General features: G+C 42.0%; 1 protein-coding gene across 5 annotated transcripts; it reads right to left on the reverse strand.

The window, feature by feature from the left end:
* Nucleotides 1-2,146: 2,146 nt before the first annotated feature.
* On the reverse strand, nt 2,147-26,781 carry NDUFAF1 (NADH:ubiquinone oxidoreductase complex assembly factor 1). Of its 5 annotated transcripts, none has more exons than XM_016194026.2 (5): nt 26,300-26,781; nt 19,626-20,238; nt 10,502-10,687; nt 6,460-6,534; nt 2,147-2,375 (listed from the first exon to the last, which is right to left on the reverse strand). In XM_016194026.2, exons 2-5 carry the CDS (start codon nt 20,199-20,201, stop codon nt 2,226-2,228), a joined length of 987 nt encoding a protein of 328 aa, XP_016049512.1. In that variant the 5' UTR covers nt 20,202-20,238; nt 26,300-26,781; the 3' UTR covers nt 2,147-2,225. The 5 variants fall into 5 exon arrangements, with proteins under 5 accessions (XP_016049512.1, XP_007536537.1, XP_060030993.1 ...); XM_007536475.3 differs by lacking the exon at nt 26,300-26,781 and adding an exon at nt 25,981-26,293; XM_060175010.1 differs by lacking the exon at nt 26,300-26,781 and adding an exon at nt 25,981-26,293 and having other exon boundaries at nt 19,626-20,255.
* Nucleotides 26,782-26,991: the final 210 nt, after the last annotated feature.

Consider the following 26,991-nt stretch of genomic DNA (forward strand, 5'->3'; position numbering starts at 1 on the left):
CTCTGTCCTATCCAACAACAATGACAGCAATAACAACAACAACAACGATTAACAACAAGGGCAAGGGGAAAAAATGGCCTCTAGGAGCAGTGGATTCATAGTGCAGGCCCCAAGCCCCAGCAATAAGGGGGAGAGGGAAGGTTATGTAAAGAGATTCTCCTGCCTGAGGCTCCAAGTTGCCAAGTTCAATCACCCACACCACCATATGCCAGAGCTGAGCAGTGCTCTGTTTTTGTTTGTTTGTTTGTTTAAAAACACAGACTGAGTCTTTTTAATATACAGGATGTGTATTTGATGTGCGGACTCTCTCAAAAGCCTAGACCAAGTAGATCAGAAGCAACCAATATCACAGCTATATACAAGATACTGGGTACTGTACAGCAAACCCTAACAAAAGGACTTTTCAAAGTTAACCCAATTACCAAATAATGTGATGATAACATTAACAATCCATTATCTTTTTGAACCCTAAAACAGCAGGAATCTCACATCTCCACTATAGAGCCTCTACTTCCCCCAGTCCTTGAACCTTTGGATAGGGCCCACTTTCCCATATGCCTCTCCCAATCCATATCAAATAATCTTGCATCTGCCGATCACAACCTAATCAGAACAACATGCCACCTCAACATGCTTCAGCTCAGACTGTGTCCAGAGACTTCATGTGTGGAATGACAACCCTTCAGCTTCATTACTCAGGTGAGACCTTTCCTTACATAGTATTCTTTAATTACATCCCAGGTGGTTCACTTTCTAACAAAGACCCAAAACCTAGATATACACCAGTTTTTGTGAGAAAGAGCATATGTTCACACGTATCCGTAAACTACTGCAAAATATATACCTGAAAGCAGAAGTACACTAGAGTTTGCAGCAAGTACCCCCCTAACACTGCCTCTCCACTAGTCCAAGCTTTGGGTCCATGATTGCTCAACAATTTGTTTGGCTTTGTATGTTAACTCTCTTTTCAATCACCAGGTTCCAGATGCCATCAGGATGCTGGCCAGGCTTCCCTGGAATGAAGACCCCACTAATGTGCCCTGGAGCTCCACTTCCCCAGAGACCCACCCTACTAGGGAAAGAGAGAGGCAGACTGGGAGTATAGACTGACCAGTCAATGCCCATGTTCAGCGGGGAAGCAATTACAGAAGCCAGACCTTCCACCTTCTGCAACCCACAACGACCCTGGGTCCATGCTCCCAGAGGGATAGAGAATGGGAAAGCTATCAGGGGAGGGGGTGGGATATGGAGATTGGGTGGTGGGAATTGTGTGGAGTTGTACCCCTCCTACCCTATTTGTTAATTTATCCTTTCTTAAATACAAAATAAAAGAGGGAGTCAGGCCGTAGTTCAGTAAAGTGGGAGGACCGGTGCAAGGATCCTGGCTGGAGCCCCCTCAAGTGGTGAAGCAGGTCTACAGGTGTCTTTCAAGCCCCCTCTGTCTTCCTCTCCTCTCTCCATTTCTCTCTGTCCTATCTAACAACAATGACATCAAGAATTACAACAATAAAACAACAAGGGCAACAAAAGGGAATAAATAACTAAATATTAAAGAAAAAAAAAGGAACAGAGTGGTAGCAGGCCATTTTCAGTCATGAGTCTTCTCAAGAGGCTCCTTGGTTTCAGAAGCCACTCACACAGAAAATGTTCACAGTAGGAACTATCCAGAGTGCAGCACAATTATTAACCTAATGTATCTGTGTAGTATTTGTATTTTACAAATTAAGGCACAACTCAGAACCTGATCTTAAAAAAAAAAAAAAAAGAACCTGGAGTCAGGCGGTAGCGCAGCCGGTTAAGCACATGTGGTGCAAAGCGCAAGGACCGGCAAAAGGATCCCAGTTCTAGCCCCTGGCTCAGCTCCCCACCTGCAAGGGAGTCACTTCACAGGTGGTGAAGCAGGTCTGCTGGTGTCTATCTTCCTATCCTCCTCTCTGCCTTCCCCTCCTCTCTCCATGTCTCTCTGTCCTATCCAACAACATCAACAATAATAACTACAACAATAAAGAAAAAACAAGAGAAACAAAAAGTAAATAAATAAACATTTTAAAAAAGCCTGATCTTGTGATATACTGCCCTCTACCTGGCCCCTCTTAACAATAATATTTAGCTATGTTTCAGGAAATAAAGAACTGCAATTGGTAGATACCATTAAAGAAATACTTTATTTTGTTTGTGTCACTGTTGATGTTTTTACCAATATATGCAAAACTTCCACTTGATCTCTACTTAAAAAGTCTTGGGTTAAGCTCTGGAGAATTTTCGTATGCAAATTCTTCCACGTGGGCTGGATCATTAAACACTCCAATAAAATCAATCTCCAAGAAGAATGGACCATCTACTTTATCAGCCAGAGTGAATCCAATAGAAGAGATCTAAATGTAAAACAGACAAATTGACTGATTAAACTTTATACAGATTTTGTTCCTGGAGTTTTAAAATTCTATGGGTGACCCAGGAAGTGGCTCAGTAGATAAGGTGTTGAACTCTCAAGCATGAGGTTCTGAGTTTAATGTCCAACTTCACATGTGCCACTGTGACTTTCTATTCTTATGTGTTCTTTCTCTCTCTCCTCCCCCCTCCCACTTGCTCTTATAAATGAACAAATATTTTTTCTCTTTTCATTTTTTAAATTTTATTTTATTATTGAATAGAGCCAGAGGAATTGAGAGGGGAGGAGGTGATAGGGGGAGAGAGACAGAGAGACACCTACAGCACTGGTTCACCACTAGTGAAGCTTTCCCCCTGCAGGTGGGGACCAGGGGCTTGAACCTGGGTGCTAGCATACTACAATGTGAGCACTTAACCAGGTGCACCACCACCTGGCCACTTTCTTTTTAAAAAAACTTTTAAAAATATTTTATTTATTTATTAATTAGAAAGATAGAAGGAGAGAAAGAAGGAACCAGTCATCAATCTGGTACCTGTGCTGCCGGGGATTGAACTCAGGACTTCATGCTTGAGAGTACAATGCTTTATCCATTGCGCCACCTCCCAGACCACGTCTTTTAAAAAAATTTTTTAAAAATATTTATTTATTTAATATTTATTTATTCCCTTTTGTTGCCCTAGTTGTTTTATTGTTGTAGTTATTATTGTTGTCGTCGTTGTTGGATAGGACAGAGAGAAATGGAGAGAGGAGGGGAAGACAGAGAGAGGGAGAGAAAGATAGACACCTACAGACCTGCTTCACCGCCTGTGAAGTCTTTTTTAAAATTTATAGGTGGGGCCAAGGAGATCACAGAGCCATTTATGCACCAGACTTTCATGCCTGAGGCTTGGTCATCCCAACACCACCAAAACCCACAGCTGACCAGTGCTCAGGTCTCTCCTTATATCTCTCGTTAAATCTTTTTTAAAATTATTTTTATTATATTTATTTATTGGATAGAGACTGCTAAAATCAAGAGGAAAGAGGAGACAGAAAGGGAGGGGGTGGGCCATAGCACAGCGGGTTAAGCACACATGGTGCAAAGCACACATGGTACAAAGTGCACCGACTGGCTTAAGGATCCCAGTTCAAGCCCCCAGATCCCCACCTGCAAGGGAGTTGCTTCACAGGTGGGGAAGCAGGTCTACAGGTGTCTATCTTTCTCTCCCTTCTCTGTCTTCCCTTCCTCTTTCCATTTCTCTCTGTCCTATCCAACAATAATGACAGCAATAACAACAACAATAACAACAATGGCAACAAAAGGGAAACAATAGCTTCCAGGGGCAGTGGATTTGTAGGGCAGGCATGGAGCCCTAGCAATAATCCTGGAGACAAAAAAAAAAAAAAAAAGATAAAAAGAAAGAAAGAAAAGAAAGAAAGGGAGAGAGACAGACACCTGCAGCACTGCTTCACCACTCGCAAAGCTTTCTCCTGCAGGTGGGGACCAGGACTCAAACCCAAGTCCTTGCACATTGTAATATGTGTGCTCAACCAGGTACACCACCACCCAGCCCTTAAAATAAATCTTTAGCCAGTGAGTTAAGCACAGGAGGCACAAAGCACAAGGACCAGCTCAAGGATCCCAGTTCATGTCCCTGGCTCCCCACCTGCAGGGGAGTCGCTTCACAGGCGGTGAAGCAGGTCTACAGGTCTCTGTTTTTCTCTCCCCCTTTCTGTCTTCCCCTCCTCTCTCCATTTCTCTCTGTACTGTCCAACGACAATGACATCAATAATAACAATAATAACTACAACAATAAAACAAGGGCAACAAAAGGAATAAATTAATTAATTTAAAAAATTAAATCTTTAGCTTAAATTTTTTAAGTTCTTTTTTTTATTAATTTGATAGGACAGAGGGAATTGAGAGGGGAGAAAAGACAGGGTGAAAGACAGATAAATCTTTAAAACTCTAAGACTAATCATTATAGTTTTGTTTTTTGCCTCCAAGGTTATTGCTGGGGCTCAGTGCTCAAATCCAATGCTCCTGGGGGCCACTTTTTCCATTTTGTTGCCTTTGCTGTTATTGTTGTCATTATTATTGCTGCTGTTGTTGTATAAGACAGAAAAATCAAGAAGGGAGAGAAAGATAGACATCTGCAGACCTGTTTCATTGTTTGTGAAGCAACCCCTTTGCAGGTGGGTAGCCGGGGGCTCAAACCAGGATCTTTATGCAGGTCCTTGTGCTTTGTGCCATGTGCACTTAATCCACGGCAATCATTATAGATTTTTAAACAATATTTTATGTGACAGGGGTAGAGAGCATAGTGGTTATGCAAAGAGACTCTCATGTCTGAGGCTCCAAAGTCCCAGGTTCAATCCCCTGTACCACCAGAAGCCACAGCTGAACAGTGCTCTGGTTAAAAAAAAATTGAAAAAACAAACAAAAAAATTTATGTGTTTATTTGTATAGAGACAAATTAAGGGCTAGAGGGAAGATAGATAGTTGTAGCCCTGTTATCACCACACTCATGAAGCTTCCCCTGTGCAGGTAGGGGTTTGGGGTTTGAACCCAGATCCTTGTACACTGTAATGTGTGCACTCAACTAGGTACACCACCACCTAAATGGGTCTTTATACTGTCAGCTTTTAGTTCTTATACACTATAGAAAATCATAAGAGAAAAGTACAGCACTGCATTTACTTTCCATATTCTACTCCTCCTCTCCCTTAAGGCTTTCCTGAATCTAGTTATGTTCTCTAATTTTTAAAGAAAATATAACTATGTGGAGGCCAGGTGGTGGCAGACCCAGTTAAGCATACATATCACCATGTGCAAGACCCAGCTTTGAGCCCCAGCTTCCCACTTGCAAAGGGGACACTTCACTAGTGGTAAAGCAGGTATGCAGGTATCTCTCTATTTCCTTCCCTCTCAATTTCTCTCTGTCCTGTCAAATAAAATAGAAAGAAAAAAAAAAAGAAAAAAAATGCCCACAGGGAACAGTGGATTCATAGTGCTGGCACTGAGTCACAGCAACAACCCTGGTGGCAATTAAAAAATATAGTAAAGGGAGTTGGACGGTAGCACAGTGGGTTAAATGCACGTGGCACAAAGAGCAAGGACCAGTGTAAAGATCCCGGTTCGAGCCTCTGGCTCCCCATCTGCAGGGGAAGTCACTTCACAGGCGGTGAAGCAGGTCTGCAGGTGTCTGTCTTTCTCTCCCCCTCTCTGTCTTCCCTTCCTCTCTCCATTTCTCTCTGTCCTATCCAATAACGACGACATCAACAACAACAATAACTACAAAACAACAAGGTAAACAAAAGGGAAAATAAATTACATATATATATATATAATAAAAATAACCATTTGTAATAGCCAAAACCTGGAAACAACCCAGGTGTCCAACAACAGATGAGTGGCTGAGCAAGTTGTGGTATATATGTATATATGTATATATATATATATACATATATATATATACAATGGAATACTACTCAGCTATTAAAAACGGTGACTTCACCGTTTTCAGTCCATCTTGGATGGACCTTGAAAAATTCATGTTAAGTGAAATAAGTCAGAAACAGAAGGATGAATATGGGATGATCTCACTCTTAGGCAGACATTAAAAACAAGATCAGAAGAGAAAACACAAGTAGAACCTGAACTGGAGTTGGCGTATTGCATCAAAGTAAGACTCTGGGGTGGGTGCGTGGGTGGGGAGAATACTGGTCCAAAAAGGATGACAGAGGACCTAGTGGGGGTTGTATTGTTATATGGAAAACTGGGAAATGTTATGCATGTACAAACTATTGTTATTTACTGTTGAATGTAAAACATTAATTCCCCCAATAAAGAAATTTTTAAAAATAAATAAAATAAAATAAAGCTGCTGAAAAATATGACTACGTTGAGAATTCTCTGGATGGGAACTGGCTCATAAGGCAGCACTCATTTAATCTGATATAATAGGGAAGAGGAGGAAGTGTTTCAGCTTCCATTCTCCAGTCTCCAAGAGTAAACAGTCCTCCTCCCAGGAACTATATTTCACTGGAGATAACTGAGTTCTGAGTAGTGGACAGGGAAATATTACCTTATCAAGCAGAAGCTGGGACTGAACATCCCGGATTCTTCCTTGATTAGAGAAGAAGAATTTGGAGAAAGGAATCTGAAAGAGAAATCCATTTACTTCATAATTGCCATAACAAGTTTTTCTGTAGGATTATAGTGATCAAAGAATATTAACATTAATAAATTTAATTACAAAAGTATTTAATATGCATAGTTGTAATAAACTAGTCATCTATCAAAAATGGACTTAAATTTTTTTAAAATTTTTTATTATATTTATTTATTTCCCTTTTGTTGTCCTCGTTGTCTTATTGTTGTAGTTATTATTGATGTAGTCGTTGTTGGATAGGACAGAAAGAAATGGGGAGAGTAGGGGAAGACAGAGAGAAGGAGGAGAGAAAGATAGACACCTGCAGACCTTCTTCACCACCTGTGAAGCGACTGCCCTGCAGGTGGGGAGCCAAGGGCTCAAACAAGATCCTTATGCCCATCTTTGCGCTTGGCACCACACGCGGTTAACCCGCTGTGCTACCACCCGACTCCCAAAATTATATATATATATATATATATATATATATATATATATATATATATATATTTTATTTTATTTTTTTAACCAGAGCACTGTTCAACTCTGGTTTATGGTGGTGCGGGGGATTTAACCTAGGACTTTGGATCCTCAGGCATGAGAGTCTGTTTGCATAACCATTATGCTGTCTACCCTCCGCCTTATTTGTTTATTATTGGACAGAGACAGAGAAACTGAGAGGGGAGGGAGTGATAGAGAGAGAGAGAGAGACACCTACAGCACTGCTTCACACCTCATGAACTTTTCCTCTGCAGGTAGGGAGCAGGGGCTTGAACCCAAGCCCTTGTGCACTGTTGCATGTGCTAAACCAGATGTACCACCACCTGGCTCCAAAAATACAGACTTTAAAAAAATAATAATATTTATTTATTCCCTTTTGTTGCCCTTGTTGTTTTATTGTTGTTGTAGTTATTATTATTTTTGTTGTTGTTGTTGGATAGGACAGAGAGAAATGGAGAAAGGAGGGAAAGATACACCTGCAGACCTGAATACAGATGTTTTTAAAGAATATAAATATTAACACTAAACAAAAATACAGATGACTATTTCTAAGCAAGAAAATACAAAAGAAAAGTGATTGAGGGAAAGGGAGACCAACTTGCACGCCTAGGGCCCAATATCACCTCATACCAGAGCTGAACAGTGCTACCTGCACAAGCACACATAGTATTGTTTTTTCTTCCATAAGAAAAGACTAGTCTTGGGGAGTCAGGCAGTAGCGCAGCGGGTTAAGCGCACATGGAACAAAGCACAAGGATAAGAGTAAGGATCCCAGTTCGAGCCCCCAGCTCCCCACCTGCAGGGGAGTCATTTCACAGGCGGTGAAGCAGGTCTGCAGGTGTCTGTCTTTCTCTCCCCCCTCTGTCTTTCCCTCCCCTCTCCATTTCTCTCTGTCCTATCCAACAGCGACAACAACAATAATAACTACAACAATAAAACAACAAGGGCAACAAAAGGGAATAAATAAATTAAATATTAAAAAATCAATTCTTTTTAAGAAATTTATTTTTATTTATTATATATGAGTTGAAAATCATTAGAGCACCACTCTGGTACATATGGCACCTGGGATCAAACAAGGAACCTCAAGCATTCAAGTCCAAGGCTCTACCAGTTGAACCATTATACAATAAATAAATCTTTTAAAAAGAAAAAAAGAGGGGGGCAGTGAAATAGTTCACTTGGGTATCCCTTCATCTAAGTGTGAGCAAAAGGAGGACTTTCTGGAAAACTATGAGGAAGATGACAGGCAGTAGTTGTTCTGCTTTTGTTGTTGATTTTTTATTTTTTTATATTTATTTATTTTCCCTTTTGTTGCCTTTTCAGGTTTTTTTTCTTTTGCTTTTACTTGTTATTAATGTCACTGTTGTTAGATAGGATAGAGAGAAATGGAGAGAAGAGGAAAAGACAGAGAGGGGGAGACTTGCTCCACGGCTGTAAACTACCTGACTCCCCTGCAGGTGGGGAGAGGGGGAGGGGGGTGTCAAGCCAGGATCCTTATGCTGGTCCTTGCACTTTGCACCACCTGCGCGCTTAACCCGCTGCTACCGCCCAACTCCCAGGCAGTAGTTTTTCTTCCTTCAGGTTAACATTGCTTACTTCCTCAAAATGCCTTCTCATTTACAAGGTAAGGCTGCCTTGGGGTCGGGTGGTGGCACACCTGGTTAAGCACACATGTCATGATGTTCAAGGACCTGGGTTGGAGTCCCCATTTCCCACCTGCAGGGGGAAAGCTCTGCAAATGGTGAAGCAGTGCTGCAGATGTCTCTCTGTCTCTCTCCGATCTCTATAACCCCTTCCCTCTCGATTTCTGGCTATCTCTATCCAATAAATAAAGATAATTGTTAAAAAAATTTTAAAGGCTGCCTTATATTACTATAAAAGAAAAAATAACTGAGTACTAAAGTATGAATCATACTTCTTAGGAGACACTTCTACTAAGCTAGGGACACTAGCTTAATAAAGCTGCCCATCTACTTAAGCACAGAGTAGAGATGGAGCCTTTCGCTAGCATGGGTGCAGTTATGCCTTTACCAAAAACATTTAGCGGTGCAGCCCAGGCTGTAGAGCAGTGGAAAATAAAGTGTTAGAATCTACAGCATAAAGTCTCACATTCAATCTCCATCACCTATGCCAGAATGATGTTCTATCTGGTTCTCTCTCCCCATACCATCAATAAGTAAATCAATAAAATAAATAAAATTAAATTGGGGGTCAGACCCTGATTCCCCAGGAGGGGAAGACAAAGAAGGGGAGAGAAAGATAGACACCTGCAGACCTGCTTCAACGCCTGTGAAGTGACTCCTCTGCAGGTGGGGAGCCGGGGGCTCAAACCGGTATTAAGCTGGTCATTGCGCTTTGCGCCACGTGTGCTTAACACGCTGCACTACCACCAGATTCCCAAAAAAAGACATTTTTTTTTTGTTTCCAGGGTTATCACTGGGCTTGATACTGGCACTACGAATCCACTGCTCCTGGAGGCCATTTTTCCCTTTTTTTTCTTTTTTTCAATAGGACAGAGAGAATTGAGAGAAGGGGTAGAAAGAGATTAAGACACCTGCAGGGAGTTGGGCGGTAGTGCAGTGGGTTAAGCACACGTGGGCGCAAAATGCAAGGGACTCTGGAAAAGATCCCGGTTCGAGCCCCCAGCTCCCCACTGCAGGGGTGTGGGGGTGTCACTTCACAGGTGGTGAAGCAGGTCTGCAGGTGTCTATCTTTCTCTCCTCCTCTCTGTCTTCCCCTCCTCTCTCCATTTCTCTCTGTCCTATCCAACAATGACATCAATAACAACAATAATAGCTACAACAATAAAAAAAACCACAAGGACAACAAAAGGTAACAAATAAATATTTTTTAAAAAGACACCTGCAGACCTGCTTCACCACTTGTGAAGTGACACCCCCACACCCCTACAGGTGGGGAGCTGCAGGCTCAAACTGGGATCATTTTGCTGGTCCTTGTGCTTCATACTATGTGCACTTAACCTAGGGCACCACTGCCAAGCCCTGCAAAAAGACTTCTATGGCTAGGAGACAGCATAATGGTTATGCCTGAGGCTCTGAGGTCCTGGGTTCAATCCACAGAACCACCACAAGCTTTCTTTCTGTATCATCATCATCTTCTTCTTCTTCTTCTTCTTCTTCTTCCTCTTCCTCTTCCTCTTCCTCTTCTTCCCTCTTTCTCTCATTAAAATAAATATAATATATTTTAAAAAGACGTATGCCTAAGGCATCAAAGGTCCCAAATTCAATCCCAGCACCACCATAAACCAAACGCTGAACAAAGCTCTGGTAAAAATAAATAGATGGCTAGTGAACATAAATACATTAAGTTAAATCTTGCCCTGAAGTTCTCTTCTATCCTCCCCTCTGCCGCGCCCCCCCCCCCACCAAGAGGAATCAATAGGAAAATTACAATGTAACCATGGTTCCTAAAAGATCTAGCTTTCATCAACTGTACAGACTTAAACTGTTACCTTGACTTCCTGCCAGTAGGGTCCACCACGGGTGAACAAAAAGTAACTGTACATCTGGTTCTTTTTCTGGATTAGATCTGTGTCCTCCTTGATATTCACCATCCAAGGCCGACCATCTCCACGAACACGAAGATAGAGAGTGTTGAACTGGGACCAATCAAAAGATCTCTTCCTCTCAAAAGGGCCCTAAAGTACAAAAAGAATTAAAAAGTTTTGGTTTTTTTTTTTTTTGCCTCCAGGGTTATTGCTGGGTTCAGTGCCAGAAATACAAATCCAATGCTCCATTTTTTCCATTTTATTGGATAAGAAAGAGAAAAACTGAGAAAGGAGGGGTGGATAGAGAGGTAGTAAGTCAGACACCTGCAGACCTGCTTCACTGCTTGTTGAGGCGAATCCCCTGCTGGGGCTTGAAACAGGATCTTAGTGCAAGTCCTTGGTACTATGTGAGCTTAACTGGGTAATACCGCCCAGTCCCCCCAATTGAAAAGTTAGTGTGGTTGGTAAAGAAGCTTAGCAGTAAGAGGACAGGACTTTTATGTATGAAGCTGGCACCACATATGCCAGAGTAATGCTCTGGTCTTCTCTCTGTGTAAATAAAAATTTTAGAATCTTTATTAAAAAAAAAAGTCAAATCCACCTTACTTTCTATTATTAGCAAACTGTGAGTCATCACCAAGTCAGTAACATTAAAAGGATCCACTAGCCACTTCTCTGCCTTTTAATTTTTTATTGTTGTAGTTATTATTGATGTCATCATTGTTGGATAGGACAGAGAGAAATGGAGAGGAGGGGAAGACAGAGAGGGGGAGAGAAAGACAGACACCTGCAGACCTGCTTTACCGCTTGTGAAGCGATGGGGAGCCAGCAGGTGGGGAGCCAGGGGCTCCAACCGAGATCCTTACGCCGGTCATTGCGCTTAGTGCAGCCAGCGCTTAACCTGCTGCGCTATCGCCCGACTCCCGCCCGCTTCCCACCTGCAAGGGAGTCGCTTTACAGACGGTGAAGCAGGTCTGCAGGTGTCTTTCTCTCCCCCTCTCTGTCTTCCCCTCCTCTCTCCATTTCTGTCCTATCCAACGACATCAATAACAACAATAACTACAGCAATAAAACAAGCGCAACAAAAGGAATAAATTTAAAAAAATTTTATATGTATTTATTTATTTTCCTTTTTGTTGCCCTTGATGTTGTAGTTATTGTTGTTGTTATTGATATCGTTGTTAGATAGAACAGAGAGAAATGGAGAGAGGAGGGGAAGACAGAGGGGGAGAGAAAGACACACACCTGCAGACTTGCTTCACCACCTGTGAAGCAATTCCCCCTGCAGGTGGGGAGCCAGGGGGCTTGAAACGGGATCCTTACGCTGGTCCTTGCAGATTTGCGCCGCATGCACTTAACCCTCTGCACTACCACCTGACTCCGATAAACATTTTTTTTAATTAAGTTAAAAAAAAAAACACATAAGGATCCTGGTTCGAACCCCGGCTCCCCACCTGCAGGGGAGTCGCTTCGCAGGCAGTGAAGCAGGTCTGCAGGTGTCTAAAAAAAAAAAAAAAAAAAAAAAACAGACAAAACTATAGGATAACTCCACAGACAACTCCACATAATTCCCACCACAAGAACTCCGTATCCCATCCCATCCTCTGATAGCTTTCCTATTCTTTATCTCTCTGGGAGTATGGGCCAAAGGATATTTGGGGTGCAGAAGGTGGAAGGTCTGGCTTCTGTAATTGCTTCCCCACTGAACATGGGTGTTGACAGGTTGATCCATACTCCCAGTCTGTCTCTCTCTTTCCCTAGTGGGGTGGGACTCTGGGGAAGCGGGGCTCCAGGACACATTGGTGGGGTCATCTGCCCAGGGAAGTCCAGTTGGCATCATGGTAATATCTGGAACCTGGTGGCTAAAAGAAGAGTTAACAATATAAAAACAAATTGTTGACTAATCATGAACCTAAAGGCTGGAATATTGCAGATGAAGAGTTGGGGTCTCCGTTTTGAAGATAACTAGTAGGCCTATTTTAGTTATTCCAAAGGGCCCATGACTATACTAGTTTTTCCTGAGCCTAACATCTGATATGCAGGTGGACCCAAGTTGTTGTCTGAGGAGATGATGTCATAGCTGGGAAAGGGACTAGAAAGCTGGATCAGAGGAGAGTAGCTCCCAAATATGGGAAGGGTGTATAACTATTAATGACTGTAAACCCCAATGATTTGATCTGGGACCCATATTCAGCTTAGGAGCCTATGCAAACTCTGCAACCCTGTAGATCTGAGCTTACGTTCTGTGGTTATGAGTAGGAACATTCCAAGCTGCCCCAATTTCAGGACTCATTATCCTCAGGTGGTAGACAGAGTATGTTGTCCAGCCTCCTTTCAGAGGATGGAATATTCTCTACCGTTGTTGATCCACATTGAGGGCAAGGTCCTATGGGGGCCCACAAAGGGGTCCACTGTGTTGTTCCTGATGGAGATGACCAGTGACAATGGAGAGAGGGATCTATTTGAGGTCTAGACCCATCATGTCTGTTTGGGAATCCCAGGACTCCCTGACTAGGGCCCCAGCTGTCGGGGTGGCCTGACAGTGATTAAAGAGTCATCATTAAAGTATGCCATTCTCTTGCCCTTAATCAGCTTTTAAAGTTCTTACTTTGATAAGGTTAGCTTTGAAGTGACTGTGGAAAGTATAATAGGAAGTAGGTGAGGAGGGTATCTAGGTCTAAATAGAAACTATTTTATTGGGAACTTTATGGTGTCTTTTTAGGTCTTTCTACTTGGTTGCTGCATATATTAACTCACTGCAGACTACTGTACTTTTGCTTTCAAGTATATGTTTTGCCCTAATTTATGGATACATGTGAATGTGTGCCCTATCTCATGGGACCTGGTCTACATCTAGGTTTTGGGACTTTGTTGGGAAATGAACCACCTGATATGGAATTAAAGAATCCTATGAGAAAGGAAAGTTCTCACCCGAGTAATGAGGCTAAAGTGAAGCTTGCTGAGGTGATACTCAATGTGTTGATTAGGCTGGGATCAGCAGATGCAATATCATTTGGTATGAATTGAGAGAAGCATGCAGGAAAGTGAGCCCCACCCTGGAGATTCCAGGACTGGGGGAGATGTGGGCTTTATAGAGGAAGCGGGAGGTTCTTGCTGTCTTAGGGTTTAAGATAGTTAATAGATAGTAATTGCTATAAACAAATTATTTGGCGACTGGCTTAACTTTGAAAATCCCATTGTTAGAATTTGCTGTATCATACATGACATCATCATAATTTATGTCTTTTGACATTATTTATATATAGCTGTGTCTTATAAAGTAACGCCACTGGTTGCTTCTGTTCTCCCTGGTCTAAGCTCTGAGGAGAGTCAGCGTGTCAAAGAACAAGTTATTATTAGAGATGTATTAACAATTTGAGACCACTGTTAAAATTCAGTCTGATTATACATTTTAAGTCCTAAGCGCTTAGATTGAAGGAACATATATGCAGCCTATGGTCTGTGAGTTAAAAGGTTTGAGACATTGTTTTTCTCCTCTCATATTAATTAAATAGTGATTTATGAGACTACAAGTTAATAGGAGTGTACATCAACACCATTCCCATCACCAAAGGACTGGGTCCCAATTTCTCCACCTCCCCAGTGAGGTTGAACATCTACTCTCACCCACCACCCAGATATTTTTACTTTGGTACCCTACTCCAAACTCAGTCAGATCCTGCTTAGAGTTTCCCTTTCTGTTCTTCTTTCTCAACTTCTGTTTATGAGTGGGACCATCCCATACTCATCTTTGCCTTTCTGACTTAATCACTTAACATAATTCCTTCTAGCTCCATCCAAGATGAGTCAGAGAGGGTGTGTTCACTGTTCTTAACAAAATTTTAGAACCTTAAAAAAAAAAAAAAAAGTTAAATCCACCTACATTCTACTATTAGCAAACTGTGAGTCATCACAAAGTCAGTAACATAGCTACTTCTCTGCTTTTTTTTTTTAACCAGAGAACTGCTCAACTCTGGGGCACTGAACCTGGGACTTAGGAGCCTCAGGCTCCTCTTTGTATAACCATTATGCATAATCATTATGTTATCTACCCCTACCCCCTTTTTTATTTTTATCATCATAAAGAGGCAGATAAATGTCATGATTCTTATTTTAGTACTGATAGTTATGTGTTACTACTATTCTGTTTAAGAGTAGGAACTAGGCAGTGGCGTACTTGGTAGAATGCATGTTATATAATGCATAAGGGCTCAGCTTCAAACCCCTCGTCCTCACCTGCAGAGGGAAAACTTCACGGGCAATGAAGTTGCACTGCAGGTGTCCTTCCTTCTCTCACTTTATCTCCCCCTTCCCTACCAGATGTCTCTCTTTCTCTGCCCAATAAATAAAAATTTTAAAAAAGTAAAAAAGACGAGGCAGGGGTAGATAGCTTAATGGTTATGCAAACAGACTATCATGCCTGAGGTTCCAAAATTCAATCCCCCACCACCACTACCATAAACCAGAGCTGATTAGTGCTCTGGTTAAAAAAAAAAAAAAAAAGACAAGATTGGGGACCATCAGATAGCCAGTAGAGTACACACTTTAGCAAGAGGACCCAGGTTTGAGACCTCAGCACCACATGGGAGCTCAAATCATGTACAACAGGTGCTGTGGTCTCTCTCCTGTTTCTTTCTCTGTCTTAGTTTTTAAAAAGAGGGGGAGTATAGCTCAAGAGGTGGCACTATGGATAAAGCAATGGATTCTGGAGCATGAGATTCTAAGTTCAAGCCCCAGCACTGCATATGCCAGTGATTGATACTCAGGTTCTTTTGCCCTCTTTCACTAATAAATAAATTAATCTTTTTTAAAAATGATGGGGGGAGTGGTGGGTGGTGGCATACCTAATAGAATGTGCATGCTATAATCTGCAAGAAACCAGGTTTACTTTGTAGGTCCCTACCTACAAAGGGGAAACTTCATAGGTGGTGAAACTGTGACACAGATGTTTCTCTTTCTCTCTCCCTCTCAATTCCCCATTATTCCCTCTTAATTTCTGTCTCTATCCAATAAATAAATTAAAACCAAAAAAAAAAAAAAAAAAAGAGGAGACATGAAGTCGTTGGCTCATCAGCTTGTTATACATGAGGAGCAGAGTATAAACCTTCAACCACAACATGGGGGGATATGCACAGGGGAAGGAAGCCTTATGAAGCAGTGCAGTGATTATCTCTACTTCTCTCACTCCCTTTGCTTTGACCCTATATCGAAAAAGAAGGCACTGGAAGCAGCTGAATCACACAAGAACTAAGTCCTGGTGCACAAAAAGAAAAGCAAAAGTCATGAGAAAAAAAAAAAACTGCAGCTCAGGAGGTGTGAATAGAGCATTGGACTCTCAAGGATGAGGTCCTGAGTTGAGTCCCTAGCATCACATGGCCATAGTGATGCTCTGGTTCTTTCATTAATAAGTAAGTGAATCTTTTTTAAAAGATATTTCTACTCTCTTATATCTCTTTTTAAAGATTCACTTACCAGGGGCCGGGTGGTGGCACACCTGGTTGAGTGCACATGCACCCAGATTTAAACTCCTGTCCTTACCTGTGGGTGGAAAGCATCATGAATGGTGAAGCAGTGATGCAGGTGTCTCTCTCTTGCCCTCTTAACTTCTCTCTGTCCTATCAAATTAAAAAATAATAAGGGGGCCAGGCGGTAGCACAATGGGTTAAGCACACACGGTGCAGAGTGCAAGGACTGGAGCAAGGATCCCGGTTCAAGCCCCCCACTGCCCCTACACAGGGGGTTAGCCTCACAAGTGGTGAAGGAAGTCTGCAGGTGTCTATCTCTCACCCTCTCTGTCTTCTCCTCTCTCGATTTCTTTCTGTCCTATCCAACAATGACAGCAATAAGAACAACAATAATACTAACAACAACAATGATAAACAACAAGGGCAACAAAAAGGGAAAAATAGCCTCCAGGAGCAGTGGATTCATAGTGCAGGCACCGAGCCCCAGCAATAACCCTGGAAGCAAAAATAATAATAGTAAATAATTTTAAAAGACTAATTTAGTAATGAAGATCAAACTTGGGACCTCATGGTTGAGAGTCCAATGCTTTATCACTGCACCATCTCCCAGGCTGCTACTATTTATGTATGTATGTATGTATGTATGTATGTATGTATGTATGTATTTTTTACCAGAGAACTGCTCAGCTGTAGCTTATGGTGATGCTGGGATTGAACTGGGGACATTGTGAGTCTCAGGCACTAAAGTATTTTTTGCATAGCCCCTCTAGCCCTGCCTTTCTTTTCTTTTTTTTAAATTTTTTAAAAAATTGTATTTATTCATTATTGGAGACAGTGAGAAGTTGAGAAGGGAGGGGGAGATAGAGAGGGAGAGAGACAGAGAGACACCTGCAACACTACTTCACTACTCATGAAGCTTTCCCCATGCAGGTGGGGACCAGGGGCTTGAACTTGGATCCTTGTGCACTGTAATGTGTGCACTTAACCAGGTGCGCCACCGTCTGGCCCCTCTGCCTTTCTTTCTAAAGCATGATATCCAAGTAAATGTCTAGTGCCTATGGCCAAGACCAGGAGTGGGAGCCTGTCCAAGCAGCCCTGAAACATCTGGCAAGGGTCCAGGAGGTGGCATAGTGGATAAACCATTTGACTCTTATAATGTGTCTTATAATGTCAAAATGTGCTGGAAAACAAAAGCAGGGGAAATGTGAGAGGAGCAAGAATCAACTTGAAAGAGTTCCCAGAAGCTAATGTGAACAGAGTAGCAAAATTAAAAACATAGTACTGGATCAAAACTCTTCTTTGTATGAGTCTAATAAATGTGGCAGAAGGGAAAGGGGTAGATAGCATAATGGTTATGCAAAGAGATTACTGAGGCTCCAAAGTCCCAGGTTCAATCCCCTACACCACAAGCCAGAATGAACAATGCTCTGGTAAAAATAAATAAATGTTGCAGAAGAGGCAACTGGGGGAGGGATGGTGAAATAACTAACTTAGATAGCATGCTGCTTTACTTTGTACAACACCTAGGTTTGAGCCCAGCCCCTACAGCTATGTTGTGTCTGTATATCTCTATCTCTCTATCTCTCTCTACATTCTGTACTTCTCTATCTCTATCTTAAATTTTTTTTTTTTTTTACCAGAGCACTGTTTAGCTCTGGCTTATGGTGGTGCGGGGGGATTGGACCTGGGACTTTGGAGCCTCAGGCATGAGAGTCTATTTGCATAAGCATTATGCTATCTACCCTCCACCCAATAAAAATTTTTAAAAGTGGCCAGGGCCGAAGTTGAAAAACAAGATTAGAAAAGAAAACACAAGTAGAACCTGAAATGGAATTGGTGTATTGCACCAAAGTAAAAGACTCTGGGGTGGGTGGGTGGGTGGGGAGAATACAGGTCCATGAAAGATGATGAATGACATAGTGGGGGTTGTATTGTTAAATGGGAATCTGGGGAATGTTATGCATGTACAAACTATTGTATTTACTGTTGAATGTAAAACATTAATTCCCCAATAAAGAAATAAATTATAAAAAAAAAAAAAAAGTGGCCAGGGAAGGGCCAGGTAGTGGTGCACCTCATTGAGGGCACATGTTACAATCCACAAGGGCCCTGATTCAAGCTCGTGTCCCCACCTGTAGGGGGAAAGCTTCACAAGTGGTGAAGCAGTGTTGTAGGTGTCTCTCTGTCTCTTACCCTTTCCATCTCCCTTTTGCTCTAAACTTCTGGCTGCTTCAATAAAATAAATAAATAAATAAATAAATAAATAAATTTTTTAAAAGTGGCCAGGGAAATAGCTCAAGTGGCAGGGTGCAGGACTTGCATGCCACAGACACCTGATTCAATCCCTGGCAAAACACCTATTAGAGCGGTTCTATCTAGCTACCTCTATCACATATGAAATAAATGTGGCAGAGGAAGCAAATTTTGCTTAGTGAAAAGTTACAAATAATTTATATAAATATCTAACCCTCCATGGAAGGGAACTTAATCCCATGCTATACCCCAAGTCCTAGAAGACATTTTTTCCATTTTATTGGCTAGAACAGAGAAATGAGAGGGAGGTCCAGGAGGTGGCACATTGGATAAAGCAATACTCTCAAGCATGAGGTTCTGAGTTTAATCCCCAGTAGCACATGTACCAGAGTGATGTCTACCTCTTTCTCTCCTCCTATCTTTCTCATTAATAAATGAGTAAAATCTTTTTTAAAAAATTAAAAAATTTAAAAAAAAAAAGAGGCAGGGGCCTGGCGGTCTCTGGTCTATCAAAAAAATAAATAAATGAAAGAAAGATGAAAAAAATGGTCTCCAGGAGTAGTGGATTCGTAGTGCAGGCACCAAGCCCCAGTGATAACCCTGGAGGCAAAAAAATATATTTTAAAAAAAAGAAAGAAATTGAGAGGGGAGGGGAGATATAGATGGGGACAGACAGACAGACACCTGCAGACCTGCTTCACCACTTGTGAAGCAAACCCCCCTGCAGGTGGGGAGCCGGGAGCTCAAACCCAGATGCTTCCACTTCGTACTATGTATGCTTAACCCAGTACGCCACCCACCTGGCCCCCAGTTTTTGTTTGTTTCTTTCTTTTAACTTTTTTTTAATATTTATTTTTATTTATTCCCTTGTGTTGCCCTTGTTGTTTTTTTATTGTTGTAGTTATTGTTGTTGTTATTGATGTCGTCATTGTTGGATAGGACAGAGAGAAATGGAGAGAGGAGGGGAAGACAGAGAGGGGGAGAGAAAGACAGACACCTGCAGACCTGCTTCACTGCCTGTGAAGCCACTCCCCTGCAGGTGGGGAGCCGGGGGGCTCAAATCGGGATCATTATGCCAGTCCTTGCTTTTCGTGCCCCGTGTGCTTAACTCGCTGCGCTACCGCCTAACTCCCTGTTTCTTAATACTTATTTATTTATTTATTTATGAGAGAGAGGAGGGAGAGGGAAAATTGGAGCAACACTTTGGCATATGTAAGGCCAGGAATTAAACTCTGGACTTCATGCCTAAAGGTTTAATACTTAATCCACTGCACCACCTCCTGGGGTGTGCCCAATGAATATTTAATCCCACCTACAGGTGAGCTTGCACTTGTTTGTCTAGTCAACACTCATGGAAGTTCCCGACCTACCCTGGGGATCCTGGATATCATCGCACAGTACCCACTGCTGCTGTTCTCCCCATCCTGAGGTGGCTCAGAGCTCAGGGTCCCATACAGCAGTGCACTCTGGTTATTCTTGCCCATTTTCAGGAACACTTCACTTCTACCTCCAATTGTCTTATCTGAAGTCACCATCCACTTGTCTAAATCTTCCTTTCCACGGAACTGCCATACAACCTTGGCCTGTTCCAACAAGACTTCATGCAGAGGGCGGCCTTCAGGACCGATCCAGTGATTGACAATATCAACCTTCAAACGGCGAAAATGGTCCTTGATTTCATCTATGATTGCTTTATCAAAGCTGATTTCAGGCTTCTCCTCAGGAGACATTATATCCAAAGCAACTTCTCTTTGGTGATGTCCTTGCAAGTTTTCTTCTGTCTTCCCCTGAGAGGGGGCTTTGCCAGAAAGAGTCACTGATTTTTGAAGGCTGCTGGAGCAGTAGTCTGCAAAGTGAAAGCCCCAGAGCAAACATGGAGCAACATGGGGTTTCAGACACTTGCTGAGAACAGAAGTGCTGTGTATCCACATGTGAGTCAAAGCCATGACAAGAGAAAGTGTGATCCTCAGCAGTCAATCCTACCTATAACAGAAGAGACACTGAAGAGACACCAGTATAGCAATGTATATAACAATTTCAACTTCAGGGCTGGGGAAACAGCATAGCAGTTATGAAAAGACTTTCATGCCTAAAGGCCCTCATATCCGAGGATTGTCAGGTCCAAGGTTCAATCCCCAGCACCACCATAAACTAAAGCTAAGCAATGCTCTGGTCTATCTATGTTTCTCACTCATTAAAATAAATAAGTAATAAATAAATAAATAAATAAGGGCAACAAAAGGGAAAATAAATATTAAAAACTTATAAATAAATAAATAAATAAATAAATAAATAAACTTCAACGTCCACATGGACCATCTCAGTAAAATTCTTGAATTTGTTTTCTTTTTTCTTTTTTTCCTCCAGGGTTATTGCTGGGGCTCGGTGACTGCACTATGAATCCACTGCTTCTGGAGGCTATTTTTCCCCTTTGTTGCCCTTGTTGTTTATCATCATTGTTGTTATTGCTGTCATTGTTGTTGGATAGGATAGAGAGAAATGGAGAGAGGAGGGGAAGACAGAGAGGGAGAGAGAAAGATAGACACCTTAAGACCTGCTTCACTGCTTGTAAAGCGACCCTCCTACAGGTGGAGGGCCGGGAGCTCGAACCTGGATCCCAGTGCTGGTCCTTGCACTTTCTGAATGTGCGCTGAACCCACTGCGCTACCGCCCGACCCCCATGAACTTGATTTTTAAATCCTACACTCTCACAGTAGCAGAATACTATCTGCACTGTACATAATGTATCCAACTGTCTTCTAAAAACAAACAAACAAACAACAACAACAAAAAAACAAGATGGGGGAGTCTGGCGGTAGCGGGTTAAACTCATGTGGTGCAAAGCACAAGGACCGGCGTAAGGATCCGGGTTCGAGACCCCAGATCCCCGCCTGGAGGAAAGTCACTTCACAGGCGGTGAAGCAGATCTGCAGGTGTCTATCTTTCTCTCGCCCCTCTGTCTTCCCCTCCTCTCTCCATTTCTCTCTGTCCTATCCAACAATGACCACATCAACAACAATAATACTACAACAACAAGGGAAAATAAATTAAAATTAATTAAAAAATTAATTAAAAAAATTAAAAACAACAAGAAGATGTAGAGAAACACAGGCACCCTTCACAACGCTACACATCATGGTTAAATAATTCAAGTATGTGCTAAAAACCTACCTCAAAATGTCCTGTTAAATTTAAGGTGATTTAAAAGCATATATTTATAATCAATGAGAGAGGGAGAGAACCAGAGCATCACTCTTGTTCTCTCTTCTCTCTGAAGTGTTCTGGGAGGTGGCAGATACAGTAGATAAAGTTTTGGGTTCTCAAGCTTAGGATACACTTCTTTTTCAATATATACTTTTACTTAATCTTTTAATGAAAAAGAGAGAGAGGACTTCCGGAGGCGGAGCTACGAGCAGCAGATCGCTTTCTCTCCTCTCCTCTCCTCTCCCGGATCAACTAGGAATACCAAAGGAGACCACCTGAGACCGAAACAAGACAGAACTAGAATGACCACAGGAACCCAGTAAATCACTGGTGAGTACAAACACATGTGGCTGGTGACAGAGAGGAGAGAGGGGCCTAAGGAGAGATTAAGTGACTGCTAACAGTCCAGCAGTTTATCAGTGGAGACACTACCTCCAGTCTGCTCCACAACAAGGGGACAGCTGAAGGGAGGAAAGGACTCCCCAGAGACTCACCAAGTGCAACTCTGAGTCTCCATTGCTACTACCCTCAGAATCTGGAGCAGCAATAGGGAGGGACACCAGGGGACAGAGATCTAACCAGGAAACTCAGGAGAAGACCTATACCTCAGTGGCATAGCTGAGGGGCTGTGAAAGTCTCTTTGCATAACCACTGGATTATCTCTGCCACACCCTGCTTTATCTCTTGGTCAGGAGTCAGTGATTAAGCTAAGAAGCCTATTGATAGTTTAAAAGCCCTCAGGCTCCCATAGCCTACAGGGAAGAAAAAAAAAAAGAGGCTTTTAAACCACTGAGCTCCAACTCAGGGATTGAAACAACGTTAACTTCCACCACTGTGAACCCTTTAATTAACTTACTTAGACACAAGTCAATCCAGGCAATAGTGATCAATAATTTGAAAAGTACTGATAAAGGGAACTCATAACATAATATATAAAATGGTTAAAACAACAAGAAAAAATATTGGAGACTCGAACCAGGACAAGAGTCCAGCTAAAAGTCCTCCAGAGGGTGAAGCACAAAATAACAAGTTCAACATTCAAACATTAGCTAAGGAAATAATAACAGGAGTGAGTAAAGAATTTGAAAAAATTGTAATCAGAAATGCAGGAACAACAAATGAGAATATGGGAGAAAATACTAATTATCTCATGGTTATTAGAGAGCTGAAAGCTGAAATCGCTGAGCTAAGAATGCAACTAGCTGAACAAGCTAAAACAGTATTAGAGCAGGGCAACAAAATAGATGAACTCCAGAAAACAGTACAGGGCAGAGAGAATAGAATCAATGAGGCTGAAGACAGAATTAGCAAGATTGAGGATGAATTAGAGACAACTAAAAAAGTAAGAGATCTCAAAAAGAGATTAAGAGATGCTGAAAACAACAACAGAGTCCTATGGGATGACTCAAAAGAAACAATATATGCATTATTGGCATACCAGAGGAAGAAAGAGAAGGAGAGGAAGAAAGCATTTTCCAGGCCATAATAGCTGAAAATTTCTCTAGTCTAGACAACATCAAAGACATAAAGATTCAAGAAGCCCAGAGGGTCCCAAAAAGAATTAACCCAGACCTAAAGACACCAAGACATATCATACTTACAATGGAAAGGAATAAGGATAAAGAAAGGATCCTGAAGGCTGTAAGAGAAAAACAAAGAGTCACCTACAAAGGAAAACCCATAAGATTAGCAGCAGACTTCTCCATACAAACACTACAGGCCAGAAGAGAATGGTCTCTACCGAGATATCTATCGAGTGCTCAATGAGAAAGGCTTTCAACCAAGAATACTATATCCTGCTAGACTGTCATTCAGACTAGATGGAAGCATCAAAACCTTCTCAGACAAGCAACAGTTGAAGGAATCAACCATCACTAAGCCTGCCCTGAAAGAAGTTCTGAAAGGTCTCCTATAAACAACCAGACCACCACAAATAGGACATATATCAAAACACTCTAAAACTCTACAAGAATGGCGTTAAAATATCTTCAATCTTTGATATTAATAAATGTCAATGGCCTGAGCTCACCTATTAAAAGACACAGAGTAGGAAGATGGATCAGAAAACACAACCCAACAATATGCTGTCTACAGGAAACCCACCTAACTCAACAAGACAAACACAGACTTAAAGTGAAAGGATGGAAAACTATCATACAAGCCAATGGCCCACAAAAAAGGGTAGGAACAGCTATTCTCATATCTGACATGATAGACTTTAAAAATATAAGATCAAAAAAGATAGGAATGGACACTACTTAATGCTCAGAGGATCAGTCAATCAAGAGGACTTAACAATTATTAACATCTATCCACCCAATGAGAAGCCATCTAAATACATCAGACTTCTACTGAAAGAGCTACAGCAATATATTAACAGTAACACAATCATAGTAGGGGACTTCAACACCCCACTCTCTCAACTTGACAGATCATCCAGGCAGAAAATCAATAAAGACATAAGGGACCTAAATGAAGAGATAAACTAGAACTATTGGACATTTTCAGAGTCATTCATCCCAAGAAACTGGAATACACATTTTACTCAAATCCACATGGGTCATTCTCAAGGATAGACCATATGTTAGGCCACAAAGACAGCATCAGCCAATTCAAGAGCATTGAAATCATCCCAAGCATCTTCTCAGACCACAGTGGAATTAAACTAACACTTAACAATCAACAAAAGATTAGTAACAGTGCCAAAATGTGGAAGTTCAACAGTACACTTAACAACTTCTGGGTCAAAGAGGAAATAAAGGAAATAAATCAAAATGTTTTGAGAGTTCAATGAAAATGAAGACACAAGCTATCAAAATATTTGGGACACAGCTAAGGCAGTACTGAGAGGGACGTTCATAGCTATACAAGCACACATTAGGAAACAAGAAAAAGCACAAATAAACAGCCTGATTGCACATCTTAAAGACCTAGAAGAAGAAGAACAAAGGAACCCTAAAGCAACCAGAAGGACAGAAATCACTAAAGTTAGGCCAGAAATAAATAACATTGAGAATAGGAAAACCATACAAAAGATCAACAAAAGTAAATGTTGGTTCTTCGAAAGAATAAACAAAATCGACAAACCTTTAGCCAGACTCACAAAACAAAAAAGGGAGAAGACCCAAATAAATCGGATAGTAAATGAAATTCAACATATCATGCGAGGCTTCTATGAACAACTATATGCCACCAAGCTAGCAAACCTGGAAGAAATGGACGATTTCCTAGATACCTACCAACTTCCAAAACTAAGTAAAGAGGAAGTAGATAACATGAACAGGTCCATCACAGCTAATGAAATTGAAACAGTTATCAAAAAATAAAAGTCCTGGACCAGATGGTTTTACAAATGAATTCTACAAAACCTTCAAAGAAGAACTAATACCTCTACTTTTAAAAGTCTTCCAGAAGATTGAAGACACTGGAATACTCCCTGCCAGCTTCTATGAAGCCAACATCACCCTGATACCAAAAGCAGACAGGGACACAACCAAAAAAGAAAACTACAGACTAATATCTCTGATAAACATAGATGCTAAAATACTGAACAAAATACTAGCCAACCGGATACAGCAGTATATTAAAAAGATTGTTCATCATGACCAAGTGGGGTTTATCCCAGGCATGCAAGATTGGTTTAATATACGTAAATCAATCAATGTGATCCACCACATCAACAAAAGCAAGACCAAAAACCACATGGTCATATCAATAGATACAGAGAAAGCCTTTGACAAAATACAACATCCCTTTATGATCAAAACACTACAAAAAATGGGAATAGATGGAAAATTCCTGAAGATAGTGGAGTCTATATATAGCAAACCTACAGCCAACATCATACTCAATGGTGAAAAACTGGAAGCATTTCCACTCAGATCAGGTACTAGACAGGGATGCCCACTATCACCATTACTATTCAAAATAGTGTTGGAAGTTCTTGCCATAGCCATCAGGCAGGAGCAAGGAATTAAAGGGATACAGATTGGAAGAGAAGAAGTCAAACTCTCCCTATTTGCAGATGACATGATAGTATACATGGAAAAACCTAAGAAATCCAGCAAGAAGCTTTTGGAAATCATCACGCAATACAGTAAGGTGTCAGGCTATAAAATTAACATTCAAAAGTCAGTGGCATTCCTATATGCAAACACTAAGTTAGAAGAAATTGAAATCCAGAAATCAATTCCTTTTACTATAGCAACAAAAACAATAAAATATCTAGGAGTAAACCTAACCAAAGAAGTGAAAGACTTGTATACTGAAAATTATGAGTCACTACTCAAAGAAATTGAAAAAGACACAAAGAAGTGGAAAGATATTCCATGTTCATGGGTTGGAAGAACTAACATCATCAAAATGAATATACTACCCAGAGCCATCTACAAATTTAATGCTATCCCCATCAAGATCCCAAGCACATTTTTTTGGAAATGTGTCGGTGAAATAGCTCGTCTGGTGCACCTGCTTTGCCATGTGCACAGCCGAGGTTCTGGCCCGGCCCTGTGCATTACTCACCCTGTCTCCCACGTGTGACGTATGTTGGCACGTCTCTAGAAGCATAACTTCAGTGGTAATGCTTCGTTTTGCATTTCACTTTCGCAAAGTCCTGCCCACTGAGCGCAGGATTGCCAGCGAAACTGCCACTAAGCAGACAGAACGATCAGCGGATCATGGGCGAGAGTCAGCTGCCCAGTGTCCCCGCTAGGCCCGGGACGAGCCAGACACCCAGCCGCGGCGCCGCGGGGCTGAGATAAGCTGGGCGACAGAATCGGGACCCCCCGCAGAGACAGCCCAGCCAACCCGCCAGCAGCTAAGAACCACCAACTAAATGCACCTGAGGCCAACCAGCGCCCCGGAAGAACTTCTGCAGGTCCTGCTCCTTATCCAGACCGAATCCCCGATTTCCTCTGTAGGTCCCTCTGTTTTTCTCTTCCTACACAGGTAAAGCGACACTGAGGTTCCGGCTGATGTGAGTGCCTGAGAGAAGTAGACACCAAAGCTGCATGAAGGGAAGCTTCGGATCCAGCAGCATACCTTCCGCTACTCCTAAATCTTTCCCGCCCCATTGGAAGAATTTAGAAAACCCAAGTGCTTCTCCGCCTTGAAGCTGCAAAATGCACACTAGTTAACACTAGCGCCCCAACGTACGCATGCACCTGGGCCCCCTTGCGTCATATTTCCCTGGAGTCCCCCAAGATTATCCATCTGTCATGGGACGGCTTCTTCCGCAAATGCCCGGTAGAATCTTCAGAGATCCACACGTACAACAGACCGTGCGACACGCCCAGGGGGTCTCCGCCCCAGTGCCCTGCGGCTTCCTGTGAATATCAGCACGCTACTGCTTTCTCAAGTCCTCTGCCGCTTCCCTGGTCAAAACCTGTGCTGTTCTTCCTGTCCCCAGCACAGAAGAATTAAACGTTTGGGGCCGGGTGGTGGCGCACCTGGTTGAGCGCGCATGTTACAGTGCTCAAGGACCCAGGCTTGAGCCCCCTGTCTCCCCACCTGCAAGGGGAAAGCTTTGCAGGT

Source organism: Erinaceus europaeus, chromosome 16 (genome assembly GCF_950295315.1).
Source record: "Erinaceus europaeus chromosome 16, mEriEur2.1, whole genome shotgun sequence".
NCBI lineage: Eukaryota > Metazoa > Chordata > Mammalia > Eulipotyphla > Erinaceidae > Erinaceus > Erinaceus europaeus.

Bases quoted from the DNA above. Each gene is read 5' to 3' on its own strand.
- NDUFAF1 (XM_016194026.2), bottom strand. From the start codon at position 20,201: ATGGCTTTGACTCACATGTGGATACACAGCACTTCTGTTCTCAGCAAG. The intron at 10,688-19,625 runs GTAGGTCGGGAA...TTTGTACTTTAG, and splicing joins TGATATCCAGGATCCCCAGG to GGCCCTTTTGAGAGGAAGAG. The intron at 2,376-6,459 runs GTAATATTTCCC...TTTTACATTTAG, and splicing joins CCCAGCTTCTGCTTGATAAG to ATCTCTTCTATTGGATTCAC.